Source organism: Papio anubis, chromosome 19 (genome assembly GCF_008728515.1).
Source record: "Papio anubis isolate 15944 chromosome 19, Panubis1.0, whole genome shotgun sequence".
Classification (NCBI taxonomy): Eukaryota; Metazoa; Chordata; class Mammalia; order Primates; family Cercopithecidae; genus Papio; species Papio anubis.
Window position 1 is genome coordinate 49,109,839 of NC_044994.1, and position 24,996 is coordinate 49,134,834.

Below are 24,996 nucleotides of genomic sequence, written 5' to 3' on the forward strand. Positions count from 1 at the left end.
GTACTAAAAATACAAAAATTAGCCAGGCGTGGTAGTGCCTGCCGGTAGTCCCAGTTCCAGCTACTCGGGAGGCACAGGTGGGAGAATTGCTTGAACCCAGGAGGCAGAGATTACAGCGAGCTAAGATTACACCACCATACTCCAGCCTGGGCAATAGGACAAGACTCTCTCCAAAAAGAAAAAAAAAACAACCAAAAAACCTACCTCTACTTAATAAAAAGTTTTAATTTTATGCTAACAGTTCTACAAAGCAGGAAGTTAGTTTAAAGAAAAGCTATCCTTTACTCACCATTATCTGGTCCTTGAAATTTCATGGAATAAAGCTTAACAGGTTGATTGAATGCCACAGTAATAAGTAGCTGTGGAGACACGAGTTTCATTTTAAAAGGGCTCTTGTACACCCTGAGTACACAAACTACCGCAGTAGGATGAAAATACCAGGCAAGAAAAAAAAAAAAAAAAACCTAATTCATCAAACAAAACTAACTTAACATGAAAAATCAGCAAGTTGAAAGTCACTTGATTAGATAACATTTGAGAAATACCACCATCAGTTATTTATATAAGGGAATACAAGACAAAAATTCATCCAGTAAATACTAAAACTATGCATAGGAATGTAAGGTCTTGTGAGCTATAAACTGGCAAGCAACCTGCTTTCTAACAAATCAAACAAAAATCGCAAATTAAAATTTAAACTATTCATTTTAGCATACAGCTCTAGGATGGTTTATTGGTCAAGTATCTATTCACATAACTTGACGATTTAGAGGCAATACACAGGTTACGCAGAGACTAGCCCTGAAATGGACTCTGATCCCAAACTTAAAGAGAATAGGGCTCTTACAGCTCTGAGGTAACCTCCAAACTTCCATCCTACATTTACTTGACTGACTGAATCTGGAAGGCCACATAAGGGAAGAGGAATATGAAACACTGTCAGTATGCTTGTCTCTCTGAAACTCTTCTGGATCATTTGCACAATCTTCTTTCCAGCCAAAAGTGCGTTTGATGTAAGTACCTATGCTTCTACCCTGGAAAGATTTCCTGGGTAGGAAAATCTCAGGAAGCCTGAGCCAGTCCTGCTGATTAGTATTATCACATTATTTTTAGGGCACCATTTTACAAGAAACATAATGTGAATGACACTCTCAAAGTTGTAAAATATGGTGGCTCTGGGGTTACAGCATAGAAAAGATGGGGTTTGGATTTATGATTTCAGAATCATGTTGTGGTTTATCTGCCTGAGAAAATAACTAGGCTATTTCCTTTAGTTACACCAATACTTTTTATACTCAACCCATAATAGGGTATCAAAAAATAATAAGCATGACATGATTAGGGAACTGAACTGTAGGTGAAGAGCAGAAGAGATGAGAAAGCTAAAAGCAGATCAAGTCAGCCTCTTCCTAAAGCCAGTGAAGAGTCATTTCACTCTTCTAAGGAAGGGAAACATGCAGATTTATATTTTAGAAAAATAACTTTTGTTATCATATAGAAGATGAACCAGAATGGGCCAAATCAGAGACAATGGAAGAGAAAGTAAACTGAGGAAAATAACAGCCAAAAATTTAAAAAGCTTGATCAAGGAGGTAACACCCAACTTACTCTGTGGTAAGGGCAAGGCAGGGAAGCACAGGGAATATAATACAGGTTTCTATCTAGGAGAAAGGAGATAGCCACATGGGGAGGGCTCATTTCATTAATCTCTATTTCTCAGATACAAATTCATCTGGGTGGGAAGAAGGTATGGAAGTCAGGTCAAGGATGAACAAAAGGACCAAACAGCGGTAAGAGCTCAATTCTGCAGTGGGTCTCACCCAAGAGTTCAGCAATTTTTCTTAGTGCACCTAAGTTCTTTTATGTGGCAGCCCACATACAAGAACAGAGAAAGGAGATGGGTATGTATGGTCAAAAAACAAAAGTCAAAGATACTAAAAGCTATAGAAATGAAAGGAAGAAGTGATCATCCGGGAAGGAGAGACAAAAGCCACAAGATGGGAACAAGATAAAGAAACAAGAGCAGGCATAAATAGTGATAATCCCCACAAGCTTAACTTCAGCCCTTAATTACCTGTTCATCACAGTCAGATTCCAAGAAGGTCGTGTCTTTTCGTAAACAGTTGTCAAATCCATGCTCATCACTTTCATTAAGACATTCACAACCAGCTTTGTTAATAAAAGGCATTAAATCCATCTGAAAAAAAATTTAAATCAAGATTTTAGGCAACATATTTGGATTAGGTATAAAAATGTTAATAAAAAAATTTAAATCTGTGATTCTCTTTAGGCAATTTTAAAGAAAACACTTTTAAAACAGTTCATAAAACTTTTACAGTAGTCCTTTTATTTGCATTTCTGACTGAGATCTACCATTAATTATTAAAGCCAAATCTATGCTTAGCCTACTTGTTAATGTATCAGAAATTATGTCTTTAACATAATTTTAAAATGTTGACTTATACTTTAAAAAATAAGTGTTCTACAGAAGAAAATACACAAATTAAAATATCTGTAAGATCCAAACAAAAGCCTATTTCCCTCCTAGTGGCCAAGGACTCTCTCTATGAAGATGTCTGATTTAAGATGAGTAGCAAATAAGGACTTAAAGTTTTTATCATGAAAAATTTCAAACAGACAAAAATATAATAACATAGTGAATCCCATGTATCCACCACCTCCAGCTACAATAATCATCAACTCAAGGCCACTCTTGCCTCATCTTTAACCCCCAACTACATCCTAACTCTCCCCTGATTAGTTTGAAAAAAAAAAATCTTTTCATTTCATTCATGAACATTTCAGTGTGAATTTCTAAGCAATAAGAAGTTAAAACACACACATACACACATTCTCAATATCATTATCACAATCAATAATTCCTTAACACCATCAAATCGGTGGTCAAATTTCCTCAACTGTCTCATAAATATTTTACAGTTGAATTGTTACACTCAGAATAAAGATTAAAAAAAAGCATATGCCAAAGAAAAAGGTGTGGTATGATGGCTCATGCCTCTAATCCCAGCACTTTGGGAGGCCGAGGTGGGTGGACACCTTGAGCTTAGGAGTTCAAGACCAACCCGGGCAACACAGTGAGACCTTGTCTCTAAAAAATTAGCTGCGTGCTTTGGCATGTGCCTTTAGTCCCAGCTAATTAGGAGACTGAACTGGGAGGATGGCTTGAGATCAGGAAATCAAGGCTGCAGTGAGCTGAAATTGCACCACTGTACTCCAGCCCAGGCGGCACAGCGAGACCCTGTCTCAAAAAACAAACAAACAAAAAGTATAAACATTATATTTGGAGGTCAGGTGGGGGTGGCTCACCCCTGTAATCCCAGCATTTTAGGAGGTCGAGGCGGGCAAATCGCCTGAGGTCAGGAGTTTGAGACCAGCTTGGCCAACGTGGTAAAACTCTGTCTCTACTAAAAAGACAAAAATTAGCCAGGCATGGTGGCAGGCACCGGTAATCCCAGCTACTTGGGAAGCTGAGGCAGGAGAACTTCTTCAACCTGGGAGGCGGAGGTTGCAGTGAGCCGAGATTGCACCACTGCACTCCAGCCTGGGCAACAGAGCACGACTCCGTCTCCAAAAATATATATATATATACACACACACACATATATATATAAAATAAATTATATTTGGTTCATATGTCTCTGAAATCTCTTTTAATCTAGTCATTTAGCTTATAGATTTCTCAATACTTTGGATTTTACTGTTTGCTTCCCTGTGATGTCAGTCAGCACATGTCCATCTCTGTATACTGTATTAACTAACACTTCCATACCTCCCACACAACGTCAGAGTTGTGTTAACAGCGGTTGGTCATGCTTGTCTTGTTTCTGACTTTAGTAGGAATGCTTCCAGTGTTCCCTTATTAAGATTTTACTGAATGCTTTAGGAATAAAGGGGTATTTAAATTTTGTCAAATGCCTTTTCTGCATATTTGGAGATCATGATTTTTCTCCATAGGTCTACTAATGTCACAGATTAAGTAAACTTCCTAATATAAACATCTTTTACATGCTTTAAAAAAACTCAATTTTGTTATTAATTTTTTTTTTTTTTTTGAGACACTCTCACTCTGTCGCCCAGGCTGGAATACAGTGGTGCAATCTTGGCTCACTGAAACCTCCACCTCCTGGGTTCAAGTGATTCTCCTGCTTCAGTCTCCTGAGTAGCTGGGATTATAGGCGTGTGCCACCACGTCTGGCTAATTTCTGCATTTTTAGTAGAGTTGGGGTTTCACGTTGGCCAGGCTGGTCTCCAACTCCTGGCCTCAAGTGATCTGCCCACCTTAGCCTCCCAAAGTGCTAGGATTACAGGTGTGAGCCACCACACCCAGCCCATGATGATATTATTGAATTTTGTTTACCAACACTTTATTTAAAAGTTTTACACCAATATTCATAATTGAAACTGGCCTGTGGCTTTCTTTTTTGGTGCATACTTTGTCAAATTATCAGATCAATGTCATAGTTCAGAAATAAATTTAGAAGTTTTCTTTTTACTTAAGATCTGAAGTAGTTACAGTAACACTAGATTACCTGATCTTTATAAGGATTTGGCAACATTTACCTGTAAAGTCATAGAAGTCTTTATGGAAGAAATCTTTACGACTATTTCTTCTATTTCTCTATGGTGCTGGTCTATTCAGGTGTTCTGCTTCTAGTAGAGTTGATTTTGGTAAAAGTGTATTTTTCTAGAAAAGTATCCATTTCATCTAAACAAGGATTACTTTTCAAGTCTACCAAGTATTATAGATGAGTCACATGTTCACCTCTCTATCTCAAAGGGCTTTCATTACGTTTTTTAAAGAGAAGATACTAATACATACATACATAATTCTGAAAGACTGAAGAAAACTTTGTATGTCAAGTAAATATGAAAATGGTAATAATCATTAGTATAGACCTCTAGTTATACATAAAACAGCCTAAATGCTTTCAAGGCTAAAATGTTATAGTAAATGTATTACTCAGAGTAACGTATAGCCAATTTAAAAGATGGGGAGGGAAGAAAGAAGGGCCACAGAGCAAAGTTTTACTATAGCAGAATTATTCGGAGCATTATGAACATTTGCCTTAAAAGGGCAGTTTTGACAAAATCTTTTAAATGTTTTTGTCTTCCGTCCTATTTATATGTCACTTCAATATGCTATCTAGGATTAAGACAACATTACAGTCGGACTTGCAATACCGAAATGATAAAAATACTAAGTGGGTAAATTCTTCTCAATAGTTTTTATTTTTATTTATTGTGGGGCACACAAAACGTGTGTGTGTGTGTGTGTGTGTGTGTGTGTGTGTGTGTGTTTAACGAAGTCTCCCTCTGCTGCCCAGGCTGGAGTTGCAGTGGCTCAATCTCGGCTCAATGCAACCTCCGCCTCCTGCGACTCTCCTGCTTCAGCCTCCAAGTTGCTGGGACTACAGCAGTGTGCCACCACACCTGGCTAATTTTTGTGTTTTTGGTAGAGACAGGGTTTCTGACGTTGGCCAGGCTGGTCTTGAACTCCTGACCTCAGGTTATCCGCCCACCTCGGCCTCCCAAAGTGCTGGGATTACAGGTGTGAGCCACTGCATGCCCAGCTCACAAAACATATTTAAAGGGCTGCATTAAAGTATTTTGTTATACAATATACAACACTGTCTGGGACAAACTGGCATTATTACACTGCATATTTGACATAACTGGAAACTGACATATTCTGAAAACCTGCAATGAGAAATAAATGTCGTTACCTTTATAATCAACATGCCAATCATAGGAAAATAATCAGGTAAATCCAGAATATGCAACTGTCTCTAAAACAGATATCCTAGCTGGGCACGGTGGCTCACACATGTAATCCTAGCACTTTGGGAGGCTGAGGCAGGTGGATTACCTGAGGTCAGGAGTTTCAGACCAGCCTGGCCAACATGGTGAAACCCCCTCTACTAAAAATACAAAAATTAGCGGGCTGCGGTGGCGCGTGCCTGTAATCCCAGCTACTTGGGAGCCTGAGGCAGGAGAACTGCTTCAACCGGATGGCGGTGGCCGGGGCCAAAGGGGCGGTAGAGGTTGCAGATCGTGCCACTTCACTCCAGCCTGGGCAAAAGTGTGAAATTCTATCTCAATAAATAAATAAATAAATAAATAAATAAATAAATAAATAAATAAAACAGAGAGCCTAGACCCATGCTATTCAACATGATACTCATTAGCCACAAGTGGCAATTTAAAATTAAATTAATTAAAATTAGATAAAATTAAAAATTCAGTCCCTCAGTTGCACTAGTCATATAAGAAAATGTTCAATAGACAAGTGCGCCTACTGGCCACCCTGACTAGACTGGCACTGGTTTAGAATTCCAAAACGGGAAACCATGACAAAAAAAGGCAGAGAAAAGTTTCTAGACCAAAGAATATTAATTAGGACAACTTAAATGCAATGCATCATCCTTGATTTGACCCTAAATGGTAGAAAGCAGCCATAAAGAATATTTTGGGGATAATTAAGAAAATCTGAATGTATGATAATTAGAAATACTGTATCAATATTAAATTTCTTGGAGATATAATGGTATCATGGTTATATAAGATTACCAATTTTAAATACTGAATAACACTGTAAGACCTAAATAAATAGTTCAAACCTTTGATGTCTTGATTGACACCTGACAGAAAAAAAGGGACATTTAAAAATAACAGCTTTTCATATTTTATCCATAACATTTGCACAAAAACTGAGTTTTTATTTCTTAAAACTTCATTTTTTTCTGTCTATTTCCTATCTGAGGCCAAAACACTCATACCACAGCTGATGTGTAAAGGAGTAAGCCTGCAGCTAGGCAACAAGACTGTTGTGCTCCTAAGACTTTTTAATGCAAACACCCTTAGTAATAAAGGGAAAAAATACAAAGATATAAACACAATGGTTTACAAGTTAAATGATTTCCAAAACTGTCCAAAAGATGTAACAACCCTGACATAAACGATATGTTCATACTTCCTAATTGGACATTACAATTTCAAATTACAGGTCTATTTTAAATAAACAGTAATTGAACTTGCCTAAATTAATGCTGGTATCACATTACTGATGCTTTCTGACACCCCTCCAATCTCCCACTACACACACATATACAAAGAATCTCTCATTTTTATTGGACTATAGCATCTCTTCATTCGGCATGATATAGAGAGGACTTGTAGCTCCATGACACAGATCTGTTTTAATATGCCAGTTATACCTTGTTTAAGATATTAGCTTTGTCTGGGCGCAGTGGCTCATGCCTGTAATCCCAACACTTTGGGAGGCCGAGGCGGATGGATCACCTCAGGTCAAGAGTTCGAGGCCAGCCTGGCCAACATGGTGAAACCTTGTCTCTACTAAAAATACAAAAATTAGCCAGGCATGGTGGCGGGTGCCTGTAATCTCAGCTACTGGGGAGGCTGAGGCAGGAGAATGGCTTGAACCCTGGAGGCGGAGGTTGCAGTGAGCCGAGATTGTGCCACTGCACTCCAGCCTGAGTGACTCTGCCTCAAAACAAAATTAAAAAAAAAAAATTAGCTTTAACTTGAGGTAACTTTTTAAAAAATTCATTCCTTGATATGCCAGTGCAGTAACTTTATAAACAGAGAAATTAAAAACTATATATATCTCTTAGTATGTAGGATTTACCTATTTGTATAAAAAAATCTAATACCACGAAGTGCTGTTTCCAAAGTTTGCTTCCTTCTTGAATAGCTCTCAAATTAAAAATGCTGCATTCTAACTATTCATACTCTGTAGTTTCCACACACTATCCTTTAGATTCTTAGTCTTTATGTTGCTATTTGGAATAAGTTACTCTTAAAACCTAGAATACCACATGTGATACTAAAGTCAAATTTGATTCTAAAACAAAATCAGTAACTAGACTTTTTTTAAAAAAAGAGTGCCAGAAAAGAGGGCCTACATTTAAAATGTAAAACCACAGGAAGTGAGTGGCAGCAAAAGGAGTTCAATATATAATGGCGATAATTAAAACTTGTAAGTCATTTTACATAACTGTCAAAAAGTGAAAAAAAAAATTTCCAATGCATACTTCACTTTTGGGAAAAAAAGTATAAAGCTAGTATTTTTAAATGGCTATTAAAATAGTTCAGAAAGCAGATTAAGAAAATGTGGCAAAGACAATTAGGAGAAATTTAGGAAAAATGGCTTATGATAGAGGCTTAACACACAGATGTACACATACAGACAAAACTCAATAGTCAGCTAATAAATTTAATTTGAAAGCTCTTATTTAAAAGCATTCTAAACCAATAAAAGATAGAACATGAAAACATAGTTATATTTCATTTTAACCAAATAATGACATGTACAAGATATTATATATTATGATTTCACTTTTCAGTCTACATACATAGCCTTTTGGAATATCTGTGTCTTCACCGCTTCCAGGGTCATTTTCTAAGTGCTGCTTGATTTTTTCTTCTAATCCCACAGCATCTGCTCCTTGATATTGATCAATTCTCACTTTGTTTCGAAAAAACAAAAATGTAGGTGTTGCTGATATATTGTTGGTGGCAGCTGTTCCCTAGAATTGGCAAGTTGGACAGTGTTATGAATTAAATCTTAAACCACTTTGAATATTCATTCTACACCTTTATGGAAGTTAAATATCATAAGTATAAACTAAAAACATGTAAAATACTGCATTTTTGTTATTTAAGGACAAAACAGACCTATCCTAAGAGAGTTCCCCTTTGGGCATAGCTACATCACCTTTACACACACAATAAAGAACATTCCCTACACTTTTATCATTTTTACTGTTAAATACATCATCTAGTAGAAAAATTAGCTTCCAATGCAGAAATTCTGCTTTACTCCAGACAGGTCTTTTATAATTACCTTATTTCTCAAAAAGAATAACCAAGAAGGGTACTGATAAAGTCAACACAAACCACTGCTACTAGAAAAAAGTGCATGTCTGAAAACCGGTAGCCAATCTGCCTATGAAAAAGAGGTAACGTATTTTGCACTGCCACCATCACCCAATTTTCACTCTTACAGAAATGACTTCGGTCACCCATCGAACACATTCTAACAGCTATCTTTTTAAATTCTGTGCTAGCTTCACAATCGTATAAGACTATAACTACTGAATGGAAATTACCTAATACCCACTGAGTATCCCAGTTTAAACTTTTCATGACAAATATAAAGGAAACAGTAAAGCAAATATGGCACCTTACATATTCAAATATTATGAAAATCATTACTACACTTTTTAAAGAAAAAGAACATAAAGATAACATAGGAATGTCTTCTCAAAGCCTCTAGGTGAAAAAACTATGACCTTTCAGGAAAGTGCTGCCCAAAACAATGGATATGTAGTGCATGTGAGCTACACATGCAATTTTAAATTTTCTATTAACTATAATAAAAAAGTAAAATAAGTAAAATCAAGTTTAATATTACAGCAAACCTAATACATGCATTTTCAATCTAATCAACATAAAAGGCAATGCAGTATTTTACATTTTTAAAATACTAAGTCTTTAAAATCTGATCTGTATTTTATACATTCAGTACATCTCAATGTGAATTTGCCACAGTTAAAGTGCTCAGTAACCACATGTAGCCAGTGGTTACAATACCTGACAGAACAGCTCCAGGAGAAAGCACTTTCATTTCAGAAATAGTGATTAAATCAGGGACCAAAGATAAAGTGCAATTACACGCAACTAAGTGCTGAAACATAAATGTGTATAACGTAGGGTTTTCAACAAATTCCCAAAGTAACTACACACTACGTAATATTCTAAAATTTTTTCCACACTCAGAAATTTAACAAAGATAAAGCTGCAGAGCTATAGAGTTGTTCCTTAGAACTAAAGACTCTATTTTTTAGTGTTGGAAGGAGCCTTCCATTTTTTTTTCTCCTTAACAATTCCCCACATTTCTGCATATACAAATACAGAACTGTCACATACAACTAAGTAATCAGGGCAATTCACCTACAACACTGTGGCTCAATCAACAGTAATCATCCATTTTAAAAAGTTTCTGTTCAGTGTGTCGATTTGGGGATAAGATTACAAACTGATCAATTCAAACTAGAACTCCTTGCCACTGTTATATAATGCCAATGCCTTGGGGGTAGAAGATACAATTCTAGGTTTGCAAAACATAAGGAAATGTACTACACAGAACTGCTGGGTGACCTATTAACAACATCGAATTAATTTTATATCAGAAGGTGATTAATACAAACCTGAAGCAATTAATAATGTGCTACTCTTCTTAACTAACGCAGCCATAATGACATCTGTAATAATGACATCAACATAACATCTTCCTATCTTCAAAGGAATAAGTACTATGTGCATCAAGAGATAAATGAAGAATATTAATGTTGGATTTCAAATTTATTCAAAAGTAAATTAAAAAGAAAAAAAGATTCCTTTCCCTTACCTGACACTGATGTACATCGACTTCCAAGAAAACAGCCTGTGGATATTTATTACTCATGGAACTGAATGCTGGCGCAATCCTCAAACATGGCCCGCACCTGTTAGAAAAGGAAAAGGAACACTAAGTAAAATACCAATGAAGATTGTAATTCTAAATCACTTGTCAATTAAACATAACATAGAACAAACACTGATACTGCTGGCTTTTGACTATCTGGTTTTTTGTTTGTTTTTAGATGGAGTCTCACTCTGTCGCCCAGCCTGGAGTGGAATAGAGCTATCTCTGCTCACTGTAACCTCCTCCTCCCAGGTTGATTCTCCTGCCTCAATCTCACCAGTAGCTGGGATTACAGGTGCCCACCACCATGCCCAGCTAATTTTTGTATTTTTAATAGAGACAGGGTTTCACTGGATTGGCCAGGCTGGTCTCGAACTCCTGACCTCAGGTGATCCACCTGCCTCGGCCTCCCAAAGTGATGGGAGGATTACAGGCGTGAGCCACCGCACCTGTTTTTTTTTTGGAGACAGGGTCTCATTCTGTAACCCAGGCCAGAGTACAGTGGCATGATCATGGCTCAGTGCAGTCTGTCTCAATCTTTCAAGCTCAAGTAATCCTCCCACCTCAGCCTTCCAGGTAGTTGCAACTACAGGTGCATGCCACCACACACAGCTACCAAGCTAATTTTTTTTTTTTTCTTTTTTGAGAAGTAGGGTCTCACTATATTGCCCAGGCTGGTCTCAAACTCCTGGGTTCAAGTGATCCTCCTGCCTTGGGCCTCCCAAAGCGCAGACATTACAGGTACAAACCACAACCCTAGGCCTGTTTCTCTGGTCTATTTGAATAAGTTATTTATATATACTTGTATCAATACTATACTGTCTTAATGAGCCTAGATGTTATATTTAGTCTTCATATCTAATAGTGTTAAGTCTTCCAGCTTTGTTCTCACCGAAAGAAATTAAAGAAAACCTAAATAAACGGAGGAATTTACTCTGCTTATGAATTTGCAAACTCAATATTGCCAAGATACCAATTTGATCTTTACAACTGATGTAAGATCTCAGCAAGTTTTTTTGTAGAAATTAACAAATTTCAATTCTAAAAATTATAGAGAAATACCAAGGACAGCCCAAGTTGTTTTGAGATTCTAATCTGAAAAAAAAATTACCTTAAGAACTATCATAAACCTTTATTAAGAGAATACAGTACTTGTACAAGAATAAGCAAACTGATCAAATCAGTTTTCTTTTTAAAGAAGAGTCTGGAAACAGACCCATCTCACATACAGTACTCTGATGTCTGAAAACCTTGACGCAGCATTGCAGTGGGAAAAGGATGGTTTTTTCAATAAATACTGCTAGATCAACTATATACTCATACAGGAAAAGCAATGAATTTCAACACACCATACACAAAAACGAATTCCAGATCGGTTGTAGATCTAAATGTAAAAGGTGAAACAATGAGGGTTTTAGGAAAAAATACAGGAAAATACTTTCAAAACCTCAAACTAAGCAATGATTTCTTATACAGAAGTACTTTAAAAAAAAAAAAAAAAGGATTGACAGATTGGACTATATTTGATAAACTGGAAGATTAAAACCTTTTATTCATCAAAAAATGCCTTTAACAGACTAGGAAAAAGTATTTGCAAAACATATCAAACAAAGGACTTACACTTCTAACATGTGAAGAACTCCTACAAAACAAGGACAAGACGGAACCCCAAAAGAAAAAGAATGAACTCTTGAATAGGTCCTTGACAAATGAGATTATCCAAACAGTCAATAAATAAAGTCAAAAACTTTCTATAAATCAGGAAAGATGTTCTACTTCATTAGTCACCAGGGATACCCGGGAAATGCAGATTAAAACCAACTCCACAAAAATAGCTACAACTAGAATGAAGTATTGTCAAGAATGCAGAGCAACTAAACTTTTATATACTGCGACAGTGCAAGGTGGTATTAACCATTTTGGAGGGAAAAAAACAAACTGCTAGAAATACACTAACCCATCAACATTCCTGGGGAATGCATCTAAGAGACATGTTTACCTTACAGCATTTGAAAAAGTGTTATTAGTAACAGTTCTAAGAGTCAAAAATTAGAAACAATGAAATTCTTATCAACAAAAGAATGGGTAAGCTAATTATAGTTATACAATGAAATACTACACAGTAATGAAAATAACTGGTGTAAAACCTCTTGCAAAAACATGGATGAACCTCACAAATAACGTGGAGGAAAGAAAGCAACTACTAGCATATACTATATGACTATTTATATATAGTTCAAATACAGGCAAAACCAATCAATGGTATCAGAAATCAGGACAATGGTTACCTTAGTGAGTTACTGATAGAATAAGACTTCTGGAGGTTAGCAATGTTTTGTTTGTCTGGAAGCTGATTAAATAGGTGTGTTCAGTTCGTGAAAATTAATTGAACTATACATTTCTAATTGTGTGCCATGTATGTCTCAATAAAAGTTTGTAGAAATAAGAAAAATGTTGGATTTTTCATATAGAAATGTAAGAAAAAGCAAATTCTAAAGCACAAAATAAAAACAAATGTTAAAACTCAAGTTGTGATCAATTCCACATTCTTAACATTTCAATCAGCATTTCACCTTGTGTTATCCTGAAGCCATACACCAAAAATCTAAGAAAATAATATTTACAGTGAACTAAAATTAGTCTTAAACTTTATAGATGGGAATATAAATCACTACACCATGTTTCAAAGGCCACTGATTGGGTCATATCTATTTTAAATGAACACAAGCCAAGACCCAATAATCTCCCTTCTAAAAGTCTATTCCATTTTAACAACACTTACTCTATTTCACAATAACATGTAGTATAAAGAAGTTCAATGTAACATGCTTGTAATAGTGAAAGCTTAGAAAACAATTTAAACGGCAATCAATGGAAAACTAGTTTAAAAAGTTATGACAGGGGCCAGCTCACAACTATAATCCCAGCACTTTGGGAAGCCAAGATGGGCGGATCACTTGAGTCCAGCAGTTAGAGATCAGGCTGGCCAACGTGGTGCAACCCCATCTCTACTAAAAATACAAAAATTAGCCAGGCATGGTGGCACATGCCTGTAATCCCAGCTACTCAGAAGGCTGAGGCAGGATAATCACTTGCACCTGGGGAAGTGGAGGTTGCAGTGAGCCAAGATCACACCACTGCACGCCAGCCTGATACTTTGTAGTGTTTGGGGGGCAAGAAATTCTCATTATAAAACATTCTCTAGGATCACATTTCAAACCTATTTATATATGTAAATGCATATTAAAAAGACAGAGACAGGCACAATGAACAGTTAGTATCCATAATTCTGTATCCTTTGCTTTTCTGTGATGAACAGGCATTTTCATTTTAAAATATTAAATGAGTTGAGAATAAAGAATTTAGCGTTAACTGCATTTACACAGGCATCACAAATTACAGAGGTATCCATGCTATAGTACAATATATCCATTCATGAAAACCACCCTCCTGCAAAAACACACACCAAAAAGAGAATTTATGGGAAAAATAAGTTTGTGGCAAACTACTTGAAACCCATGCAATTTTGTAACAAGATCACTAAGAAAGACAGTAACTAGACTGGGTGCGATGACGGCTCATGCCTGTAATCTCAGCACTTTGGGAGGCCAAGGCAGGCGGATCACTTTGGGTTGGGAGTTCAAGACCAGCCTGGCCAACATGGTGAAACCCCGTCTCGACTAAAACTACAAAAATTAGCCGGGTGTGGTAGCGGGCACCTGTAGTCCCAGCTATTCGGGAGGCTGAGGCAGGAGAATCACTTGAACCCGGAAGGTTGTAGTTGAGCCAAGGTCACCAAGATCGTGCACGCCAGCCTGGGCAACAGAGAGAGACTCCATCTCGGGACAAAAAAAAAAAAAAAAAAAAGACAGTAACTAGGATTCAGGAAAAAGATGGACATCCCAGCATGTGGCTCAGAGCTGGAAGCTACCCTGGGGAATATCTGAAATGAACAAAATCAACTGGAAATGATGCTTACAGGTGTTGTGACAAATCAGACTGAAGTGGAGCTCTGGGCCAGTGGGGCTGCCATTAAGGAAAGAACAAGAGAAAATGCAACACTGAAAATAAACCCTTCTGGGGAACAAGCGCTAGGTGTAGGCACTCTTATTTAACTTCATTAAGTTTCTTAAAATAAACAAGAAAGGGAATTTGCCTGTGTGGCTGACAGCTTTCTGCTTCCAAATGAAGGTTTTATTTCTATGTCTATTTTTTACTACCTAGGAATAAATCACATAGGAACCAATACAACTTCCATATTACACTGACATCTCTCTATTCATCAATTATTGATGAGTTAACGGGTGTTACAGACAGACATCTTGCAGTTGAACAGACTATTAAAGTTACGGTTACTGTGCAAAAAACTGTTTCAAGACTATCTAGATTCTTTAATTTTAGTTAGCCATCACAGGCTGGAACTTTAGTCAAAAATCAAAATACATCAGCAGAAAAGCATAAATATATACAAAGGCACAAATACATACAGCAGCGCAATTTCACAAAACAATCATTCAAATAAATCGATCATTTTCTTTTGTCTTTTTTTTGTTTGTTTTAAGGGTTTCACTCTGTCACCCAGGTTGAGTGCAGTGGCATAACCACGGCTCACTGCAGCCTCAATCCCTCAGGCTCAAGTGATCCTTCCACCTCAGCCTCCCAAGCAGCTGAGACTACACGCATGTGCCACCATACCCTGCTAATTTTTGATGTTTTGTAGACACAAGGTCTGTCTATGCTGCCCAGGCTGATCTTGAACTCCTAGACTCAAGTGATTCTCCCACCTCAGCACCCCAAAGTACTGGGATTACAAGTGTGAGCCACTGTGCCCAGCCAATTGATCATTTTACCTAAGATGTTTGTCTCCTCAACATGAGCAGTTGAGAGTAAACAAATTTCCATTAGCTGAGATCATGAACAAGTCACCTGATTTCTCTGTATAAGATAAAAGGACTCTCCAAGAACTTTTCCCAGCTCTAAAATATTATGCACCCAGTATGCCTGAATTTCAGAATTACACCTTTTTCTCTTGCACACACCTTAATCTGACTAGCAGCCCTCTGCACAATCTAGGATTTCTTATTTCGTTGCAAAAGGTTCAAGAGATCACCTAGTCCAGACATTTAAAATGAAGAAAAAAAAAGTTATTTTTCTACTCTAAACTTTCTCTTTGAAAACTTATCTGCTTAATCCAATATATAAAATGTATATGTTAGAAGGATTCTGAGTTATGCTGTTTGAGAAAAAGAATACAGTAAGCTGCTTTCTACAATGTATAAAGAAATAAACCTAGCCAGGCGCAGTGGCTCATGCCTGTAATCCCAGCATTGTGGGGAGGCCAAGGCTGTTGGATCACCTGAGGTCAGGAGTTCAAGACCAGCCTGACCAACATGATGAAACCCCATCTCTACTAAAAATACAAAATTAGCTGGGCCTAGTAACGCATGCCTGTAATCTCAGCCACTTGGGAGGCTGAGGCAGGAGAATCATTTGAACCTGGGAGGCAGAGGTCACAGTGAGACGAGACTGAGCCACTGAACTCTAGCCTAGGCAATAAGAGTGAAACTCTGTCTCAAAAAAAAAAAAAAGAAAAAAGAAACCCACAGAACTAAAACTTTAAAACAGACATAACCTAATATAATTAACCAATAAGTAAGAACTGAAGATCAGAAGATGACCTGCCCAACAACAAACATACTAGCTGGCGGCAGGGCCATCACTAAAACAGGCAATTCCTAAATACAATCCAAGACCAGCTTTCTTTGAAAGAACATTAGCTTCTTTTAAATACACTTTTTTCTATAGTCATAATATAATATAAATTCCATTTCATGAATCAGATGTCCTTCCCTATTTGCTACAGTAGCCAGTGTCTTATCTTGAGCAACAACTTGTGTCAACACACACAACTGGTAAGTGGATAATAAAAATAGGCTTTCTAAAGCCACAGTTAAAGGTTTTTTTTTTTTCTTTTTCTTTTTTCCTGCAGGGTAAAACTTTAAGCAATTTATACATGTGCTATATTTACTAATGGGCAGGCTTAATCACAACTGGTATTATTAATTACATAAAACAGCTAGCATTCATTGGGCAGTTACTATATGTTATGCATTCACAAACTCATGTCACCTCATTTAAGCTTTATGACTCCCAAGAACAACAAATTACGAAGCTAGAATTAGATCCCAGAACCCAACTCTTAACTGCTATGCTAAAAAGTCCAAAACAGTGTCCTAAACAGTGCCTTTCGTTGTTACTTCCAAATCAATTGCCAAGATTAAACTCTTGAAAGGTAGCCAAACTACGTAACTGTATGATTTTATTTCTATAAAGTTCAAATACAGGCAAAACTGATCTGTAGTGTTAGAATTCAAGAATAGTAGGAAAGAAGCCTGGGACGGTGCGGGGAGTCTGGGGTGTTGGTAATGATCTATTTCTTGCACGTTTTTGTATACTTGCACTTTAATAAAAAGTTAACATTTTAAAGCAACTCTGTTCTCCACGGCTTCGATATGCCCTCGTCTTACAGCTACTTACTTCACTTGCTAACGTTTTCTGCCTGGTTCCTACGGACTACTGGACCTGCTAACTCTGCACTTCAATAAACTACCTTCGGTCATCAGTAATTCTGTGGTATGTAATTAACATATGTTTAATATATATTTAATTATTTGGTCAAGCTATCGTAACTATTAGAATTCAACATCCTAACATACACTGACATCCTTCTTAGATTGTAACAAACCCTAACCAACTACAAAGGCAGATCTGCTTTAAGAAAATTCAATGTATCTCCAGCCTGGGCAACGTGACAAAACCTCATCTCTACAAAAAATTTAAAAATTAGCCAGGCACGGTGGTGCATGTCTGTAGTTCCGGCTACTGCTGCGGCTGAGTTGGGAGGATTGCTTGAGCCCAGAAGGTCGAGGCTGCAAGTGAGCCATGATCATATCACTGCAGCAACAGAGAAAGACTCTGTCTCAAAAAAAAAAAAAAAAAAAAAAATGCAGTGCATGGTAAACATTATCTACAAAACGGATATATTCATCAATTCAAGATAAAAATCACTGGTTGGGCGTGGTGGCTCACGCCTGTAATCCTAGCACTTTTTAAAAATTATTATTATTATTATACTTTAAGTTTGAGGGTACATGTGCATAACATGCAGGTTTGTTACATATGTATACTTGTGCCATGTTGGTGTGCTGCACCCATCAACTCGTCAGCACTCATCAACTCGTCATTTACATCAGGTACAACTCCCAATGCAATCCCTACCCCCTCCCTCCTCCCCATGATAGGCCCCGGTGTGTGATGTTCCCCTTCCCGAGTCCAAGTGATCTCATTGTTCAGTTCCCACCTATGAGTGAGAACATGCGGTGTTTGGTTTTCTGTTCTTGCGATAGTTTGCTGAGAATGATGGTTTCCAGCTGCATCCATGTCCCTACAAAGGACACAAACTCATCCTTTTTTATGGCTGCATAGTATTCCATGGTGTATATGTGCCACATTTTCTTAATCCAGTCTGTCACTGATGGACATTTGGGTTGATTCCAAGTCTTTGCTATTGTGAATAGTGCCGCAATAAACATACGTGTGCATGTGTCTTTATAGCAGCATGATTTATAATCCTTTGGGTATATACCCAGTAATGGGATGGCTGGGTCATATGGTACTTAAGTCAAAAGAGCAAAGCTGGAGGCATCACGCTACCTGACTTCAAACTATACTACAAGGCTACAGTAACCAAAACAGCATGGTACTGGTACCAAAACAGAGATTAGACCAATGGAACAGAACAGAGTCCTCAGAAATAATACCACACATCTACAATTATCTGATCTTTGATAAACCTGAGAAAAATAAGAAATCGGGAAACGATTCCCTATTTAATAAATGGTGCTGGGAAAATTGGCTAGCCATAAGTAGAAAGCTGAAACTGGATCCTTTCCTTACTCCTTATACAAAATTAATTCAAGATGGATTGAGACTTAAAATGTTAGACCTAATACCATAAAACCTAGAAACCTAGAGTGGCCACCATTCAGGACATAGAGCATGGGCAAAGGACTTCATGTCCTAAAAACACACCAAAAGCGTAAAGCAACAAAAGCCAACATTGACAAATGGATCTCATTAAGAACTAAAGAGCTTCTGCACAGCAAAAGAAACTACCATCAGAACAGGCAACCTACAGAATGGAGAACATTTTACAATCTCATCTGACAAAGGGCTAATATCCAGAACCTACAAAGAACTCAAACAAATTTACAAGAAAGAACAAACAACCCATCAAAAAGTGAGCAAAGGATATGAACCGACATTTCTCAAAGAAGACATTCATACAGCCAACAGACCACATGAAAAATGCTCATCATCACACTGGCCATCAGAGAAATGCAAATCAAAACCACAATGAGATACCATCTCACGCCAGTTAGAATGGCGATCCATTAAAAGTCAGAAACAACAGGTGCTGGAGAGGATGTGGAGAAATAGGAACCTTTTACACTGTTGGTGAGATTGTAAACTAGTTCAACCATTATGGAAAACAGTATGGCGATTCCTCAAGGATCTAGAACTAGAAGTACCATATAATCCTAGCACTTTGAGAGGTCGAGGCGGGCCGATCACAAGGTCAGGAGTTTGAGACCAGCCTGACCAACATGGTGAAACCATCTCTACTAAAAAGACAAAAAGTGCTTGAGGTGTGGTGGTGCGCCTGTAATCCCAGCTCACCTCAGGGAGGAGGCAGGAGAATTGCTTTAACCTGGGAGGCGGAGGTTGCAGTGAGCTGAGATCATGCCACTGCACTCTAGTCTGGACGACAGAGCAAGACTCCATCTCAAAAAAACACAAAAAAACAAAAAACATTCACACTGTTTAATGGGGTGGGGGTGGGGAGACTGGGACGACAGATGACACAATGTATATTCTTTCAACTGTTTAGTAACAACAAAACTGGTACTACTTATAACCACTAAAATGTATCTGGGCATAAGTAACAATTTGGAGACACCTGCTTAAAAATGTTACGAAAAAGAGTATCAGAGAGTGAACTGAATTGCAGGCAGAGGTGTAAATTATTCAAGGAAAGGTATATCAAAAATTGTCAGGCTCTGTGCGGATACACAGAGATGAACGTGCATTTCTTTTCTCCTTAGGCTGGAAAGATCAAGAACAGCACTTTATAATTCAAACAATGCATTTATTAATGGGACCTCAAACAAGTTATTTAACTTCTCTGTGACTCAATGTCCTCAACTGTAAAACAGGGACAGTTGTTAGGGTTATTCTGAGGAACGAATGAGTCAATATAAGAGCTTAAACAAGTTCCTTACACAGACTAAGGAATACGTAAGCATTGACTGTTTTAATCCTTAAAAACTACTCTGGGAAAAGGGTGCTAACCATTCAATGAGGAAAAGACAGTGTTTTTGATAAACGGTGTTGGAAAAATTGGATATCCATATGCCAAAAAATGAACTGGACCCTAACTTTATGACATATACCAAAATTAACTCAAAATGGATCAAGGACCTAAACTTAAGAGCTGAAACTATAAAACTCTTAGATGAAAAGACAGGGAGACAGCTTCATGACTTTGAACTTTGCAATGATTTCTTGAATATGACACCAAAAGGACAGGCAACAAAAATATAGATAAATTGTACTTCATCAAAATTTAAAACTCATGCATCAAAGGATACCATCAAGAAAAAGAGAACCCACAGGATGTGACAAAGTATTTGCAAATTAAATATTAACATCCAGAATATACAAAGAACTCCTGCAACTCAACCCAGAAACAAACCACTCAATTCAAAAATGAGCACAGAAGGCCTGGTGCAGTGACTCACACCTGTAACACCAGCACTTTGGGACGCTGAAGTGGGAGGGTCGCTTGGAACCAGGATTAAGACCAGCCTGGGCAACAAAGTGAGACCTAGTCTCTAAAACAAAAAATAAACTAGCGGGCATGGTGGCATGTGTCTGTAGTCCCATTTACTTGAGAGGCTGATGCGGAAGGATTGCTCAAGGCCAGGAATTCAATGCTGCAGTGAGTCATCATCTCAAAACTGCACTCCAGTCTGGGCAACAGAGCAAGACCCTGTCTCTAACAAATGAGAAAAAAGAAAAGCAAGCAGGCAAGCAAGCAGAGATCCATGTATAGTAATGTCCCATAGCAGCATTATCCACAACAGCCAAAGGAAGACACAACTGGAATGTCCACCAAAAAATGAATGGGTAAACAAAATTTGCCATATACATAAATGGACTATGTCATGCAGTTATAAAGAAGAATGAAATTCTGAGACATACTAAGACATGGATGAACCCTGAAAACACTATGCTACGTGAAGTCAAAAAACAAAAGGACAAATGTTATGATTTCATTTATATTAGGTGCCCCAAATCGACAAATTCATAGAGACAGAAAGCAGAATAGAAGTTACCAAGGAGGTACATAGGGAGAGGCAAATTACTGCTTAATGGGTACAGTTTTGTCCCTTTGGAGAAGTAAGGATGGGGAGTTATCCTTTAATGGATGTAGAATTTCTGTCTAAATTCTAGGAAATAGTGGTGATGGTGGCACAACATTGTGAATGTATAGTCAAGTCTGGGTATCCAGGGGATTAGTTTCAGGACCTCCAGCAAGACACTAAATCACAGATGCTCAATGGCCTGATAGAAAATGGCATAGTATCTGCACATAACCTACGTCCATTCTTCCATATACTTTAAATCATCTCCAGGTTACTTATAATACCTAATGTAAATGCTATGTAAATAGTTTTTATACTGTATTTAGAAAATAATGACAAGAAAAAAAGTATGTACAAGATCAGCACAAATGTAATTTTTTTCCCTAGTATTTTCTATCCCCATTTGGTTCAATCCATGGACAGAAGGCTGATTGTCCTTAATGCCAATGAGTTATACTCTTACAAATGGCTAAATGGTCAATTTTATGTTATATATATTTTATCATAAGGCACTAAAGATTCTTATGCAGGAAAACAATCTATGTATCATTTTAGTAAAATTTAGACTGAGAGTGGATAAAGCATAGAAGTTAAAAAAAGAAAAAAAAGAAAAAAGGTTTAAAAGAGGGCTGGAAAGGAAATGAAATAGATGCTGGAGAAACTATGCCCTCAGTCTAAACTGGGACGTATTAACTTTGATCTAAGAGGTTTCTTACAAGATTTTACTGAATACAGTTCTTTCTGAGTCTAATACTGATCCCTCATATACATAAATCTGGGGTCCTATTGACAATGAATTTAGACAGGATGTATTAATGGCCAATAAGTTCGAGGAATATTAAAGGTAAATACAATACTCTTACCAGATTTGTAAACGTAATATAAATATGCTTTTGAACTTACTCCAATTCAAACATTAATTTTCCCTCAGTTTTTACAAAGAAAAATAATTTTAACTCCACTAAAATACCTTTTCAAAAGTAATAGACCTTTACCAATCAATTTCTGCAGTTATGCTTATGCTTAAATGACACCACATTGATAGAAAAAACCTTCCTTCGCAGCAATGTTTCCCCACTTTTCTCACTTCAATCAATCTTTATTATTCTATTATCTCTCCCACTGCTATAGTAAGTGGGAAAAACAATATATCACTGAGGAATAAAAGTATAAAAGCTTCGACTGGTCAGAATTAGAAAAGTGAACTAAAAGTGAGGTGAGGTTCCTTACTGAAATCATATCTTCCCTTTTCCACTGTGGCCTAGATACTTAATGTACTACAGGTATTCCCCTATTATTAAGAATACAGACGTTACAAAATTGCTAAAAATGAGAAGACACATTATAGAATTCTAACATTCCTTTTAGGTATTTTAATATATATGACATCACTTATGCTTTTAAATTTAGTAAAAGCAAAATTCCGTATATCATATGGGTACTCTAGTCCACCATATGAAATGTAAGGTACTATCCTTTTTCAATTCAGTGTAAGAGACTGGTCCAAAAACAAGTCTTGTTTTCATATGTATCTGCATCCATTCCCTAAAACGATGTAATCCTAACGTCACCATTTACATACTCAACATTTAGTAAACCATGTACTAGAAACTTTTGTATTTTTGCTCTGAAATTCAAAATGGAATTTTGTGTTTATATAATTATTTGGACAGGAAAGTGTGTTACATAAACAGTGATACCAGTAGTAGGCTGCTCCAAGTTAGATGTATAAATAACGCCAAGGGGTCAAGGAAAATAAAGCGGAGACCTCTAATACTTCTAACTAAATACTATCAACATGCACAAGGAGAGATCTGTGAAACACACACACACACGCTGAAATCTTGGTTCTCAACGCTGAGTTCCAACAGGTCATTCTTACATAGGAACGTTATTACACACACATCCACTATAAAAGGTCCACCTGTTCTGCGACCTATAATTTTGTCAATATTTACCAAAGACAGTTAACATTTTTTAAGATCTCTGTCCTCTTAGTGAAAAAACACAGCCTGGTCAAACTAAGACACCCGGCCAACTGGCCACCTGAAATATATTATACATGTACTATCGTGTGTGACCAGTTGCAATCGCATACATAGGGAAGCCTAAGCTACAGCTTAGTGGCCGAACGAGGAAGAAAAAATTTTAACTAATTTAAAAAGCACCCTAACCCAACGTTAACTTAGTTCAAAATGCATTAGCAGAAATTTAGGACTAAGAGCTACGCATATTAGTTGGATCGCCCCATCTGAATCTTCAAAGGCTTTAGAGATGTAGGTGAAGAGAAGCAAAATGTTCGGTAAATTAAGCTTTTGGAGCTCTGGAGATGCAAATGACAGCTGGCTCCGCAGAAAGAAGGGGTCAGGCTCAGGCAAGGGTGGCTGCGGAGAATCCCACAGGCTGAAAGGAATAGGGGCGGGCCACCCCAAGTGCAGAGTTTGTAAGAGGATTGAAAAGGAGCAGGTGAGGAATCTACTGAGCTGCAGAAGCCGGGCAGTCAGGCCTCCGAGCCTGTCTAGGACACCCTGTGCATAAATGGGGGTTCACACGCGAGAAATGAGGCCTAATTCCGGCAGCTCCTGGGGCTGCGGCCACTGCCGGACATTCCGGGGCAGCAGACGGCTAGGAAACCAGGACCAACAAAGAGTGAAAGGAAAGCAAGAAAGGACAGACGGGGACCCACAGGGCTCGAGCCTGGCCTCACCCTCTCATGGTGAACTTGACCACGGCGAGTCTGGAGCCCGCGCCGCTCAGCTCTGGCTGGAAATCCGGGTCGCTCCCGACGGGCTTCACCCCCACCATCCTCACAGAGAGCCCGGCAGGGTGGCCGCGACGCCACTGGCTTCGAAACTGAAGGAGAAGACGATCTGGGAGAGGAAGCAGAGACGCTCAGGAAGGCCGAGGCCTGGTCAGAAGAGGCGGCGACCGCGGCGTCTTCTCCCGGGACTCTCAGTGCCGAGTCACGCCAGGGAGCGGAGCGGCCCAGGGGGCGGGGAGGGATGGGGGAGGGGAGAGGAGAAGGAAGGAAAGTCTTGCGGCACCCAGCAGCCACCGCGCGGTAGGGCCGCCGGCGTGACGCCATTTCCGCGCCGTCCGCTTTGGCCTTCACCGCCCAATGCCAAAACGCGAAGCGTAGTCCCACCCTCGACTGAGTAGCCGCGCGCTACCTTGAGCGGCGCAGGCGCAGAGGCAGACGTGTAGAGGTCACGTGCGCAGGCGCAGACTGAGACTTAAAACTTCGCATATTCCTCCGCGTGTCCCAGATCTGAGACTTTCACCGAGGAGGTGTCTGAGTTGTAACAGTGAAGAGAAAACTCGTCTTACTCCGGGGTTGTTAGCTGCTGTCCAAGGCACCCACTGGAAGTACTTTGAAGATACTGCTGTGTTGTATTCGGGGCAGGTCTACACAGAAGACAAAATAAGGTTTAGGAATATTTATTAACAGACTTCATTACATATGGGGCGCTTTCTGTGCAATCATTCAGAAAGTATCGTGCACCTGTCTTTAGGTTTTGACCAAAAAGATGAAGACACTACTCCTCCTTTAGGAAGTTCACGGTCTAGTGACTGACGCTAACAATAATTTGAATAGGAAGCGGAGGAGACTAACGAGATGGAAGGGTGGGGCAGCGTAAACTTACTAGGAATCTGACTCCTGGATTGAATCTTGAAAGAGAAGCAAGGGTTAGATGGATGGTGAGAGATAATATTCCAGGCAAGGGGACCACCAGGTGCAAATTCTTGGGTTGAGAGGGTGAATAAGAAGAATAGCTAATATTTACCACATGATGTACCAGGCAAGAGATAAGCTCTTTATATGTGTACTAGCTCATTTAATCCCTGTGAAGTAGGTTCTGTGATTTCAAGTCAAGGCAGACTAACGCCAGTGTTCTCTTTTAAATGTTAGGCTAGGTGGCAAATTGTTTGTCTTTGGATTTACCTGGGGAGATGATGTTATGCCCAGACCCTCTGTTCCCCAAAGAAGACCACCAGAGTCCA

General features: G+C 38.4%; 2 protein-coding genes across 4 annotated transcripts in view; one reads left to right on the plus strand and one right to left on the minus strand.

Annotated features, from left to right (window-relative positions):
- Positions 1–24,029, minus strand: part of TXNL1 (thioredoxin like 1) — a 38,755-nt gene extending 14,726 nt beyond the window's left edge. For all 3 annotated transcript variants that reach the window (XM_031658852.1, XM_031658851.1, XM_031658853.1), the window contains exons 1-5: positions 23,702–24,029; positions 10,451–10,547; positions 8,394–8,567; positions 2,075–2,197; positions 290–359 (exon numbers count right to left, since the gene is read on the minus strand). In XM_031658852.1, coding sequence (XP_031514712.1) covers positions 290–359; positions 2,075–2,197; positions 8,394–8,567; positions 10,451–10,547; positions 23,702–23,799 — 562 coding nt within the window. In that variant the 5' untranslated portion in view covers positions 23,800–24,029. The remainder of the gene's footprint in view (positions 1–289; positions 360–2,074; positions 2,198–8,393; positions 8,568–10,450; positions 10,548–23,701) is intronic.
- A 164-nt stretch (positions 24,030–24,193) lies between these two features.
- WDR7 (WD repeat domain 7) overlaps positions 24,194–24,996 on the plus strand; it is a 405,254-nt gene continuing 404,451 nt past the window's right edge. Inside the window, exon 1 of the mRNA XM_009192785.4 lies at positions 24,194–24,282. The gene's annotated coding sequence lies outside the window, so the exon portion shown is untranslated. The remainder of the gene's footprint in view (positions 24,283–24,996) is intronic.